The sequence below is a fragment of the Gobius niger genome (assembly GCF_951799975.1).
Source record: "Gobius niger genome assembly, chromosome: 2".
NCBI classification, from domain to species: Eukaryota; Metazoa; Chordata; class Actinopteri; order Gobiiformes; family Gobiidae; genus Gobius; species Gobius niger.
The window spans coordinates 38,679,742-38,694,000 of NC_136853.1; the positions used below are offsets into that span (position 1 = coordinate 38,679,742).

Here is a 14,259-nt window from a genome sequence, read left to right on the forward strand (position 1 = left end):
CTATAAGGTCAACAAAAATATCCTAAATTAGAGCCAATTCAAAAATCATCTAATGTAGCACAGTTCATAACCTGTGAACATACCTATATTTTCTCCACAAGCTTCACAATACTCCGCATACAGCGACTCGAAACAGCCACAGCAGTAGGGCCGTCCGTCCTTCATGATGTAACGTTGTCCACCGAGCATCGTCCCACACTCAAAGCAGGCAAAGTGTTTCATGTGCCAGTGCCGGCCCTCAGCTTCTGTGCACTCATCAGCAAAGATGATCTGAGGAAACAAGGTCTGCTGTTAGACGTTTGATCATCAACTTACAATGGAACACATTGATTATGACATCCTCTTACCTCATCACAAGATGAGCACCGGGGTTTCACAAGTTCAGCGTGGTGTCTTCCACACAGGATTTTGTCATTTTGATAGAAGTAGATTAAATCAACAAGGAGCTCTTGGCATGTCGCACACACAAAGCACGCGGGGTGCCAACAGGGGCTCGAGCCTGCTCTAGAGGCAAAAATGGCCATCTCTCCTCCATTTATGCCTTCACCACACTGTAATGAAAAAAACAAATTGTATTTAGCTCACAGGTATTTCTATGTCAAAAGTATTCATAAAATGCACCAGGCTGTAGTGTCTGTCATACGCCCGAGAGGATGCTAAATCAAAACTGATATTTAGTGCACCTGCTGTCTGTGACAGTCGAACAATGCAACATTTTGAACACAATACGGATCATTTAAAGCTATCTGTCAAAAATATTGCACATATCAGATGTTTGTCTAAGACTGATGCCCAAACAAAGAAGACCAGGCATCATGCTCAGAGCCACAAAGGAATATGAGCTTCTGGAAAGGCACAATTGCATCCCTCATCCCTGACATCCAGCAAAAGCTATAACTGAAGGCAAAATGTAATTGAATCTCTTCAAGGCAACAAAAACAGAAGGCTATATCATGGCAACTTGATACTTAAGGACTTGAGAGGCATATCCTATAGGCCTCATGCTTTGCATAGCTCAAGTTCTTGTCAACACTTATCACTTGGCAATACTAGAAGAGGTTTGCCTTTTTAATAAAACAGATATGAATGAATAAAGTTTAATTTACTTCGATAATGTCTGAACACATCTGAATATGCAGTGTCTGGCCGAGCAACTCTGAGCTGCCATTGCATTGCTTGGGCAGCTGTTAGACATTACTGCCTGGGCGGACTGACGGGGTCCTTGAATATGAGGGTCTTGTGTGTCTCTGGGATTTACAGAGTAAGGAAAGTATAGCCTGACAAACCGAGTGTGAACATGTGCACATGTGATGAAGAATGTTTCTGTGTGCAGCCCACGTCTTCATGGTGTATCCGTTTTAACACCGCAGGAGTGTGAGTAGATTTGTCAGGATGCATTGACTGACACAGTGAGTTCTCCAGGCGTTAGTGAGTGGACACCGGATTTAATGTCTAAATTTACATGGGTACACAGTTGGTGGCGATGAATGTGACCTCGCACTGCTACAAGCGCGGAGGCTGATGACAGTTTAGTTGTGCCTGTCCGGAGGTATTAATGCGGCTCGCCTCTACTTCCTGAATCCCTAGCTGAGGATGTGGTATATTTACAGTAAACCACCACAAACCCTATATTTATGTTTCTGCTTTCAAAGGATGTTTTCAAAAAATGATCAAGAGCTTCGTAGAACGTGCTTGACGTGATGTTTTGACCAATCAAACGTTGGCATCAGGGTTTCAGCTTTGTTTCCACACTGTTGCATCTGTTAAGACAAAACTGTCGTTCTTCAGTCTCTCAAACTCAAACCCAGACAGCCATTAAACCATGAATTCCTGCGTTTTGGTAGAACTGTGGTTGCACAAGATGTATGAGATGGGTTTAAAACATGCCAACGTTTAAGCACTGCAAATATTGCTGCAGAAAAAAGGAAAGGTTTAACTAATGTTGCTGCAATCAAAAACACAAACCAATAATTTGATATAGTTGTATCTCTTTACACTTGCAGTTGATCTGTTTGTAATTATTCAGCAGAATTGCCCACCGCATACTGTGACTTGCATGGAAGAAAGTGAAATTTTGAGACACTACGCAACAATTACTCGACCTGACCTGTGCTTTTTCCTTCATGCTGAGATAAAAATGAGTGGCAGGAAATTCCTCGCTAAGAATCAGCTTGGTTCCGCTTGGCTTGACGATGAGCTTCCCAATTTGCCTGCCTCTTTCCTCGCCCTAATGAGGAAGTCTAAAAGCATTGCGTTTACCAATCAGGATATTTCCTCAGGCTGACATTGTTAGGGATAGCATAATTGCAGTTTGTGATATAACCAATTCCATGTGGTTGCAACCTATGTTTTTGTTGTAAAGCTCTATTAGTTAGCTTGTAATTTGTGTGCATGTGCGTCTGTAATGCATGATGCTTACATGTTCGCAGCGGGTGTGCTGGAGAGCTCGGGGCAGGATCTTGGGTGTTCCTCTGCCCAGCGCCTCCCTCTTTCTCTGAGAGCTGAACATCTGGAGCTCACGCTTCTCCTCCTCCGTCAGAGAGTGGCAGTAACGCAACTAAAGAGAAAAGAGAGTCTTTAAAGATTATACAGTCTGATCAGTGCCTAGAAATACAACTGTGTGTCATTGGTTACAGTGTGCTGGTTATGGATATCGCTAATGCCGAGCTACAACAGCTGTTTGTATTTTAAGGTTTCCTTTAATGCCCCATAGTGAAATTTAGCCGCCACATGATGAGCATAGGTTTGTGGTCCGGAGTACTGTTTGAAGGGTTTGTCTATTGCAGGGGTCTCCAAGTAAATTTCGCTGGGGGCCAAAATATACCGGGTGTGTATTGTCTGGGTCCATAAACAAAAGCTCAAGTAGGATATGTTTTAATTGGGAATATACTATTTCCTTTTTCAATTAATGAATAATAATGAGCCTGACAGGACGGTAACCTCGGCTTACACTTACTTCATTCTCTCAGCACTGGCGGTAAGCTACTATTGCAGCCACAGCCGCCCAGGTGCAGACTGTCCATTTACCACGTGATTGTAATGGGTTGTTTATATCCTGATCTCTTCTTATGTTAGTGCCCTCTGCTGGACACCTGTGCTATTCTTTCCTTTCTTTCTTGAAGCTGCCCCCTAGTGGCTGAAGTGAGCATTCTGATTATTTCTTTAGAAATCCATAGCTCCGCACAGGAATGATTTAGACACTTCCTTTTTTTTTTTTAGGCATACTCAGGAATTTGTGCTCTACAAGGATTGAATCATCTCACGGGCTGGATTTGGCTCTATTGTGCGTGCTTTGGATTGATGGGGGAAACAAGAGCGCCCCAAGAAAACCCACCCAGACAGTGAGAACGACGTGCTCCACACAAACTCAGCACCTTCTTACAGTTGTGACACAAGATGCTCCGTTTGTAAGGCTGAACTGGTATTGCAAACTTCTGTGGTTTACTGGTTTAACTGCATTTTTACATATCTATATAGCTTTTTTTTGTGCTTGCTGGCTGGCTGTCCTGTCCCAGCAAGGTACAGTATGTAGGCAGCAAACGCGCCACACTACACATGGATTTTTAAGAGTGAGATAAAACAAAAAAGTAAGTGTGAGTCAACATAAGATGTGGGCGGAGAATGTTGGCCCATTCTACAAATATGTGCTTTTGTCTTCGCATGCAACCTCACTGTTACTAGGTCCATGTAAGGCTGGGAAGGGTTTAATTAAAGCTAATCCCCCCCCGAAGGCTGTGTTGAAAGGATGGCGGCAGCGATCCACAAACACTTCCCTTGTGTTTAGAGACAGCGATGATGTCTCTGATAAAGGAACGGGACTATCCTAACAACCGCCTCAGTTGTTCTCTAAACATCAGTAAACGATGCCGGGACACACATTTACCGTCCTTTCACACGCGCTCGCTGCTTATCCCTTCTCACCGCAGTTACGCAAGGAATCCAGCAGCGCTTTTGGATCCTCGTCATAATTCAGGCAAACATCATAAAACAAGCTCCATGCAAGTCTCTTTACATTGTGTGTCCAGGTGTCCACCCCCCTTGCGGTAGCATTTCAGACCCTCCCTTCTGATGATAACCCCACGGCCATATCGGCACATGTAAACTCTATTAATGCATGGAGGGAGTGCTAGTTTACACACTGCAAAGCCTTTACGCGGAAGAGTGAGGCATGTGCTTTTATTGTTGCACAAGGGCTTTGTCGAGTGACTAAGGGGATGTGCCTTTGTTTGGTTTTACAAGAAAAGCCTGGTTTTGTCTGACCTTATATTGTGAAAGCCATAAAATATAGATAACTCTTGACCTGGTAATTGCTTGATTTAAAAAAAAAGTTATGTTTTTGAGCCAGTTACGGTTATGCCCATGCCCTTATTGTTTCATCGCATCCACTGCCCATTCAATCAGTTTTTACCTCATTGTCATGTGGCGGCAATTGGTACAGAAGTTGTCGAATCCTGTGCTTCTCTCCGGGGCTGTTCACATATGGCACCTTCTCTTCAGGCAGACATGAGAAATACATCTGGATCTGCAAAAGGAAGAGATGTTTGTTTATCGTGTGGGCATTGCTGTGTGCGACCTGCTTGAGCCGAGAGAGGACGGTGGTGTTGTCTGTGTGAATTTAAGAAGGCGAGAAGGGATGGAAAGAAAGAATTGCCGGGCTAAAAATAGGCTTCAGTGTCAGGGATATCAAGAAGCTGTTCCAATTTGTGACACTGTGTTGAAAACATGTAATTTTTCACAGTCACAGTTGCTCCGCTGTGTAATGTCTTTGCACATGAGAGCTGGGCTTGGGAATGGACATGGAGGACGGCAAAACAAGCAAAACATATGGTCTGTGATGTTATATTGTTCAATTGTGCTGCATCTGGGGAAACATGGCCAAACATAAACAATAATTAGAATGGAAAGGAATACACAGTCAAATGTTTGGTTTATCCGGGAGCTCGCATGCAACAGAACTAATCCGCAAGTATGAAAAAGAATGTCCACCTAGCACATAACCCTCCATGAACTACGGCATGTGGTGTCTGAAAACAGGTTTAAAATTCCACCTCCTTTTGGTACAGCGATTACGATCTCATGCATGGATTAACATTTTGGCTGACTGGACGTATAGTATTATTTTCAAAAGCCAGTAAAGAAAATAGTAGAGTGATTGCACTGTACCTGTTCTGGTCGAAGCCCCGGTGGCACCCATGAATACTCCTCCAAAGCACACCCAGAGTCATCATCCGAAGTGGAGCTCCTCTGAAAGCCCACAGACATCTTGCCCATCTTGGCCCCGGCGTGAGAGTCCATGTCTGGGACGCGAAGTGCAGGACGATCCCCTCTGTTGGCGCACTCCAGGTTCATCACACACGGCCGCTGTGGATGTAATAGAAACAACACTTTAGGCATAACTCCTAAATAGTCAAACCTCTCCGTGATTGGTTAAGGCAAATCTGGATTCTCTGCTTAGCGCACCTATAATTATTCAATCGGTCGTGATCCTTGTTTCTGCAAAAGATAATTGTTGATCGTGGTGGCAAAACAAGTTTTTAAATCCAGAAGAAGTGCAGACGACAATAGTGCATTTTGCCCCATCACACCAGGGCCATTGTTTAATGTCTTTAAGCGGCTTGAGTTGTGCTTAAAATAACTGACAAGTTATTTTCCAGGCAATTACAGAGGTACAGTATATCGCAGCTTTGTTTATCCTTCACGTAATCTTGCTTGATCACTTGTCTAAAGTGGCATATGCAGGCTTTTTATGGATACTTGCTGGATGATAAACAGTGGAAAGTTTTCAGATCAAAATGTTTGGTGCCTTAAAAGGTATTTTAAAAGAAACAAATGACGGCGTGGACATTGGTCTATTACAGGCCGAAAAGCAGTATTAAGTAACTCTTGCCCCTAGAGGCCATAAGCACAACTGCAGATGCCATAGCAAGTTATGTTTTTTTTTTACTTATTAATTGTCCCTGAGAGTAAATACTACGCTGACTTAAAAGGCGAAGGGAGAAAGGGATATTAAACATCCAATTACACAATAAAAATATTTTTTTTCACTCAAACTTGGCTGTAAATACCGTTTAAGTGGCGCTAGCCCTCAGTTAGCTTTGCCCGTTAGCCTGTTAGCTTCTTCTTCATGATTCCATTAGTGTGTATTGGTGACTCCGACCCAGAGGCAGTCGAGTTGCAATTGTGGTTTTCTGGCCCGAGACACCAGGGGGAGATGAAAGACCCTCCAATCATCCCATTAACACTTGAATAACCCCCAGAGGGACTACGAAAATGTTTTATTATGGTAAACAAGTTACTTAGTATCGCTTTAATGTATTTATTGTAGCACATGTTGATTGTGGTGTCGTATATGCTGTTTTTATTGGGCCCGTACTGGCACTTTCTCTGCAAGTGAAGTTCCTAACCAATAAATGAAGTGAATTTTTGATTTGAATTTGAAAGAAAAATCCACTGAATCTTTTTCACTGATTTTGAATTGGGCGGTAACAACATACGCTAATTACCTTGCTGCAGTCGTCTTATCCTGCTCTTTCTACCCAGTCTCATTCACATGTAAATTGACAACAGAGTGAAGCTTGTTTGGTTAAAAACTGATAGAAAGTGCCTCCAATGGGCTATTATCAGAATGTAATTTAAATCTGTGATTAGATCTAGCCTGAAGCCCACCGCAAACATGTTTGAAGTTTAGTTAAAGAAGCCATTTCTACTTCTCTTCTTCTTTTGCTCTTGCCTCATTCACTCGTTGAAGCATCCGACTGATCAACATGTAGTCAAACACAGCAACCACAAAGGGCAATATTTGCATTTTCTGATTAGCATATAGTTCAATGAGACACAACACTGCTCAGAAAGCGGTTTTGTTGCCAGTTACAACTTAAAGGGACTGCTCTTATCAGGGGACAAAGGGATTGTGTGGTGTTGCTTTGTTCTCCTGTGACTAATCTATCAGGTTTTATGGTTTAGCAGATAATGTTATCACACGCAAACTTTTCTTTAACTCTGCTGCTATCTCGCTTAACCTAATTCTGACCACTCGCTCGCGTAGGACTGATACTCTGAACTCGTGCATCAGATCTTCAAAGCTCTTGTTTATCTCGTGGCCTACCTCTCATCCCTTGAAGAAAAGGAAAAAAAGAAAAGGTGACCGCAGATTCCAGAGCCGACGCACATATAGGCACTCACATTACAGCCTGTCACCCTTCGGCAATAATACAATAGGCGTCTTTGTCCAATGTGGGGAAAAAAACAAACTGTCCGGTCAATCCAGTGGAGAGCTGACATGGGAGGGTGGGGAGGGGTTCAAACTTTCTTGAAAAAAGAGCATTTAAAGAGTCACAACATTCAGGGCTTGGGTAAACATGGGCCCAAGATGTAGTCAGCTAACGGTTAACCAAGGGTGGCACCCCCGCCTAACTGACACTTAACAGTTCACAATACAGGACCTGCTGGTTAACCTTATTTCAAACCGAATTTTGGGACAGTATTTTTGTGAGGATGGATTTACATTTGCTATAAATCCCAGTCGACATAATTGGAAGGCAAATAAAGCTTGAACCGGACCTTTGTTTTTCTTGGACATACTGCGATTTTCTTTCGGAAAACTATTAACTTCGAAGTTCAAAGGCTGGGGTCATTGCTTTGGCTGGAGGAGGAAAAGTGTTATTCTAGGGCCAAATGGGTGTCAGGGGGTGCACCAGAGAATGAGCACAGCTGGAAGGACCCTAAAAAATGTGTCCGAACCTCCAACAAGCCTTAACTGGAGACTCATTTAATAGCATAGGCATCAAGCTTATTCTTAAAGAACTGTGTATGGAGATGATATATCCATGCGATATATCCACATAGGGTGTATGTTCAGGCAATAAAAAAAAAAGAAACAGACATGGATTTCAAGTCTCTTCAACTTGTGCACCAGACTTTCTAATGAAAAACAGATAAAAATAACAATCCCCCATTGTGCTTTCTCCATCATGACTCTTTGTCGGAAAAATCAGATGCACCTTTTATACCCTAATGCCTGATTAGTTTACTTGTAAATGCCAAACTAGCTGTTGCATTAAATTGGAAACGCTTTCAAAGATTTCTCCCTCTTACCTCCAAGAAAAGCATCTTTGTTTCCAGCCTTTCCCCTTCCAACAACTTCCCAACTGAAGATCTTGTTCACTCTCTCAAGCCAGTTGTTGCAGCCTTCAAGAAAGCTGGCTGCATGTCTCCAACATCAGCCCAGTGGATCCTTTCTCTAATCACCCCCAGAGCCTCAGGAAGAAGTCCCCCCCCTTTTCCAACTGTCGGGGAATTTGGAAGTCAAGTCTTTGCCGTCCAAAAAGTCTTACAGGTCCAGAGAAAGGCAGGAGCTGTGTGTCGTTCTGCCTGTGGTTGGGAGTTAATGACTGGATGTGTTTTAAGTGTGTGAGAGTGGTCTATAGCTGCCGCCTTGTCAGCCCCTCCCTCATTCCTCCCCTCCGCTGCAAATCGCCCGCCTGCCACTGACTGCGCTTCAATCAACATGTACCTCACAGTCACCCCCCCCCCCCCCCACACACACACACACACACACACAGACACAGACACACAAACGCTAACAGCTCAGAAACAGCAGCACGTTACCAACCCCAGTTCAAGAAACCTCTACATGTCCACTCACTAATCATGTAATTCATTGAGATAGCTTTTCTCAAACTGCAGGACTTGAGAGCTGGTCATATGCAATTTTTGACTTCATCATTTCATTTAGTGAGACATTTACGCTTTTTCTGGTTGGTTTATGTCATGATTTACACCTTAGATCCAGTTTAGCAGTGATTTTTATCTTTATCTAGGCCTGGTTTGAGGTTCAGTATGTAAAAGCTAGGGGCAGGGTGAAGGTTTTATAATGCATGGTGGCTTAGTGTATAATTGTGGAGATGCTTCAACAGTCTTTGTCAGGTTCAGTCTTTGATATTTTATTTTCCACTGTAAAGCACTTTGTGACCTCTGTCTGTGAAAAGCACTTTATATAAATAAGTATGACTTACTGGTTGTATAGGAAGGTGAAAACTTTTATCAGGTGCTTGTATATATACATACATATTGTACAAAATGATTGTCTATTTTGAATTTCCTTCCATTTGCAACAAGGGTTTGAAAGTTTTACAATTCACATGGCATTGAAATGTGACAAACTATTTCATGATATAGAGAAAAAAGTTTATTCACATTAGCGCTGAAACAACTAATCGATTAATTGACAACTTATCGATTATTGAAATAGTTGTCAACTATTTTAGTAATAGATTAATCCTTTTCTAGTAAGCTCAGGCTCAAATAGAGCAAAAATGACCAGACAATTTTGGATTTTTGATGAAAACCTACTTTGTTTTTAAAGTTAGGGTCTGTAGTGTTTTGTAGATTGTAGATTTCATAAACGTCTGTCTGTGTCTCATCCAATCAGAAGCAGAATTAGAGCCTCAACAAACATTCACTTTAAATTTACTCCATCAACATGTCCTCAAGTGGTGCCACTTTACCTTCATATGGTAAACCTTTTTAAAAAATACAATTATCATGCACCTTTCAGAGCCAAGCGATTCATCGATTCATTGTAAAAAATAATCGGTAGATGAATCTATTAGTAAAATAATCGTTAGTTGCAGCCCTAATTCACATACATTATTATCATCATCATTCAACTTGTTTGATTATCAACTGGACTTCTCCATTGAGGTGGAAAAAAGTGTTTATTAGACATTTTGTATGCCCTTTTGAAATACCTTTTAAACGAATTATCCAACCACAGTTCCAATGGTGTCGTGCTGATATATGATACGTTTAATTAGTTAATTTATCTCTTCGAAAAGGCACGCACCATGGGACCATTCTAATAAAGGGGAAGTGAAAAATGACTTTTCCCTTTTACTAAATGAAGCCTTCCTGTCTTCTTGCTGTTTCTCTGGTTAAATATTGACTGTGCTTCCTCCTGAGCCGCCTCATCCATCTCAGGCCATTCTCACAAACGGGACCTTTCTCCTCTGCGCCCTTCCTTTGGCCAATGAACGAAAAACCTTACTCTCGCTTTGCTCGTCGTCACAATGGGAGAATTGTTCTACGGCAACATAAAAGTTTGGGGAATCGCTGCTGCATCTTTCATATTGGATATATTTCGCAAAAGCACACGATAGAGTGGTCTGATATGTGTGGACTCTGCATCATCAATCACAATGAAAGGCCCGAACACAGCGCCGGCTTCATTTAAAGAGTGCGAGATGACAGATGAGTCGGCTCAATTGTCCAGCTGACAAAGATGGCCTCTCCCCTGACGACCCCACAAAGTGACGGGCCACGGAGGCAACCACTCTGTTTGTCACACGCCAAATTACCTCTTACAAATGACCCGCTCGGCTAACTGAATGAGAGCGCGTAAGATGGTGGATCCCACATCTTGTACTCTATCTTGGCTCATACAAAACTGAAATTGAAGACAGATTTCAGGAGAGGTTTGGCAGCACTTCGGAGCACTCCTGGAATAGACAGAATGTGATTTCCATCGGTTTTCCTGAGATATCTATCTCGACATGCTTTGTAAAGCTTTGCAAATCCGTCCAGGTATAGACCACACGTTTTAAACCAAATCCTCGTGTGTCAGATCTGCCCAGACGTAATATTTTACAGGCCTGCACAATTGTGACAGTATGAACAAAACGTCTTTTGGCATTTGGACGGTTCTCATTTTCATCTGGTGCATAAAAGGTACACAAGAACAGGCAAAACTCTGTGAGAGCACAAAGATGTATTTATAAGCGCTCTGCTTTAATGTTGTGTGCATGTGGATTCACCAACTGAGAACATCTGGCTTGAAGGCGACGATAAAGATGTATGTTTTTTGGGGGGTTTGTTTGTTTTTCAGGCAGACTGATTTTGATAATAAACAAACTACAGCTCAGATAAAGAGTGACAGGAAAGCCCTTGATTTATAAAGTGGCAGACAACAATGAGTGGGAGAGGGATGATGTGGTGTGAATGGGCGTCATGTCCATGTATGGCTGGCTTTAGTGCAGACAATGGGCAGATAGGGGCCTTTCAGATGTGGACTGGGCTTGTGGCCAAAGAGCCGTGGGTCCCTCCGAACACAAGAGGACAGCTGACCTCGCTGTCTCTGCCGCTTCCTGCCAGGACCGGCCACACTCGCAAGAATTGTATCGCGTTTCTCTTTGATAAACTCAAATAGATTATCCGAAAATTCCCTTATTATCAGACACTCTCTCCCTCTCCGCCTGAACTCCAGAGTCAGACAGATAAAAAGTCACATTTGCCAACAACGTATCAACAGCCAAAGCTAGTGTGATTTCAAAGCGGCTTTAGCACTTCTTAGCGTGGCGGCTTTAATGGGTTGATTTGGGTTCATTTTTCTGTAATGTAATGTAATTGCTGCCTTTGTGATTTTGGAATTGCAGCTATTAAAGCAGAACTAAGTAACTCATGCCCGTAGAGGCCAAAAGCGCCACTGCAGGTGTTGTAGCATGTGGTTTTTTTACTCATTAATTGTCCGCGAGAGTAAATTCTAAGCTGACAGAAAAGACTAAGGGAGAGAGGGATATTGTACATTCAATTACACAATGGAGATCTTTTTTTTTTTACTCAAGCTTGGCTGTAAATTCTGTTTAAGTGGTGCTAGCCCGCAGTTAGCCTGTTAGCTTCTTCTGTGTGATTCCATCAGTGTGTATTGGTGGCTCCGACCAGATGAAAGACCCCCCAATCATCCCATAAATACTTGTATTACCCGCAGAGGGACTACAAAAAGGAAGGTAGACAAGTTACTTAGTACTGCTTTAAAAGTGTGATTTCGACGGCGATTTATTTTGTCAGTCCGCCATGGAGTAAAAAAAATAACATACGAATGACTAACCCACACAAGCTAAACCAGGACTGCACAGTGGCAATCAAAATGTCGGATAGACATCTAATTAGCTGTTAGGGACAAGTGAATTTAAGACTTTCCCCTTCATAAATCTCAAAGATGAACCACAGAAATGGTACTTAAACCGCACGCTGAAAAACCCCGATTTGGAGAATATTTTCTTCACAGGTTTTGAGCCGTTCACCGCGAAATCAGCATCTGGTCGCACGAAGAAATGGCAAACATGTGCTTAGACATTTTACAGAAGACTCTCTCCATATCTGATTACATGGAGTAGCATCTGGCCAGTTTCCAGTATTAATAGTCAAACCCTGCACTTGCGTAGATACCTTTTGATCAAGCGTCCCTGCTGACTTTATATAAGGGAGTTATTTTCTCCATTGGCAAAGGCTTTGGACTCCGCTTCAAGACAAGATCTCGTGGCCTTTCCAGTTCCATGAAACCCTAAACCCCGGTTGTACCAACACACACGACACACTTGCTCCTTCCTCCTGGCAATGCGATTCATTTATCTATTGAAACTGGCCCACCTCGGTAACGCGGCCTTTTCCTAACCTTTCGTCGCGCACTAAAGGTTTATACCAAGCTTGTTCACGCCATACCGTTTCATCTCCAGGAAGGTGAGAATGGTTTTAAGCTGATCCCCCCCCCCACCCCAAACACCCTACACCCCCCAGAATGCAAATATCAGGTGGAGGCATCACTCTGGTTGTTCAAAACAGAAATTAACAAGGGCCAGCGACAAGCCCTGACAGGTTGCGGGACACTTTGTCATAAAACTCCTAAACAGAGCATACAGAGATGATCCTGATGGTAAAAAAGAAAGAAAAAAAAGGAGCTTCGGAGTTGTGCAATCGGCTTTAGCAAACTTTAAAACCACAGTAAAGTGAAGTTAAGGTCAGTGTATTGTGTTGTTTAAAAGAAACAGGTTGCAGACAGACTCACATAAAAGATACAATGACTCAGATGTTGTGCAGGCTTTATACATTACCCTTTAATCAAAAATGTTTCTCTTTACCTGAAAAAGAGCGCAGGCTAAAAATGCAGAATTATGCACTTAAAGTTAACAACCACCATCGGGGAAAGGTCAGAGACAAATGAATCACAGAGGGAGATCAGCAGACTCACAGAGGGTCTTTGATACACACTTTTTAGTGCATTAGCGTCAGGCTCAGCTGTCTGCTCCAAAGCAGAAGTGGCATTTTGTATTAAGACAATAGAGGTTCCATTATACAAGATGAATCTCGTCGTGTTAACAAGCTAAGCCAATTGAACCTTTTTCTGTTGCTCTACTCAAACCCCATACAAAATGTCATGAGTCCATATGAGGGAATTCTGTATGTTTTTCAATGCTAACTTTTGCAACCAGAAAAAAGTGCATTGTACATACATTAGCCTTTAAAATCCTATTTATGTTTAAACATAGTTCCACCAAAGACAAAGTGGCATCAATCTTGTCATATAGATACAGACGGCATCTCGTCATAGAAGCGGGCGTGGCTTCGCCGAGGGGGAAAATAGAATCTTCTGGGAAACACAATTTTCCACTCTTTTCAGCCATTTTCTGGTGGAATATGAACTTTTTTATCACACATAAATAAAGTCAAGTGTAAATAAAGATTGTTCAGTAGAAGTGTAAAACCGGCAGTTGTAGCTAGCGCTAGCTAACCGGTAGCATTAGCCCAATGCTAACATGAAGCATCAAGTTAGCGTTCACCGTTATTTATGTGTTTATGGGCTGTTGAACCACGTTGCTCCTCTCCATGTCTTTGTATCTTTATTTAGTAGAAAACTATATTCATATTTCAGTGTTTGTTAAAGTAGTTTTTGAAAAATTAGCGAAAGTTTAGATTTTTCTCCAAATTGTTTTCCCCCCTTAACTGTTTTCAAACATCACCATATATGGGCGATTCCAGAGATGCCGCCTGTAACTATAAGAACAACAAAAACTTGTCGATCTTCTCTGCGGCTGATCTTTGCCCCTGCACAAGCTTGCTTCCTTCTATTTGTACTCTGCTTGAACAAATAGATGTACAGTGTCTCCATTTCACATTTAAATCCCTATTGTCCCTGAACAATGGGCAGTGCACAAGGGCTGACAAACTGTCTCGCACCCATATCCACTTCACAAAATGCCGAGAGATTCGCGTCTCAATTCACTTCTATTATGATGCCCCATTCAAGCCCATTCACAGCTGACAGACGCCTCTAAGCGGCCATTCAACACTAGTGGAAATGTATCTAGTAACAACTGGCACCCGCTCGACCTGTCAGCGCTCGCCAGGTCCACAGAGAGCCAGTGGACTTACCAGTTCAGTGTCAATACTCCACGACACTTACAGACCAAGTGCGATGTAAAAAGGTGG

General features: G+C 42.5%; 1 protein-coding gene across 2 annotated transcripts in view; it reads right to left on the minus strand.

The window, feature by feature from the left end:
- LOC306960095 (prickle-like protein 1) overlaps positions 1-14,259 on the minus strand; it is a 31,223-nt gene that overhangs the window by 2,738 nt on the left and 14,226 nt on the right. Inside the window, exons 1-6 of one of the 2 annotated variants that reach the window (XM_079552400.1) lie at positions 8,095-8,252; positions 5,164-5,361; positions 4,409-4,522; positions 2,420-2,557; positions 348-551; positions 84-270 (exon numbers count right to left, since the gene is read on the minus strand). In XM_079552400.1, the coding sequence (XP_079408526.1) occupies positions 84-270; positions 348-551; positions 2,420-2,557; positions 4,409-4,522; positions 5,164-5,361; positions 8,095-8,109 (856 nt within the window). In that variant the 5' untranslated portion in view covers positions 8,110-8,252. Of the gene's footprint in view, positions 1-83; positions 271-347; positions 552-2,419; positions 2,558-4,408; positions 4,523-5,163; positions 5,362-8,094; positions 8,253-14,259 lie in introns of those variants that run through there. The other variant, XM_079552401.1, reaches the window with a different exon arrangement.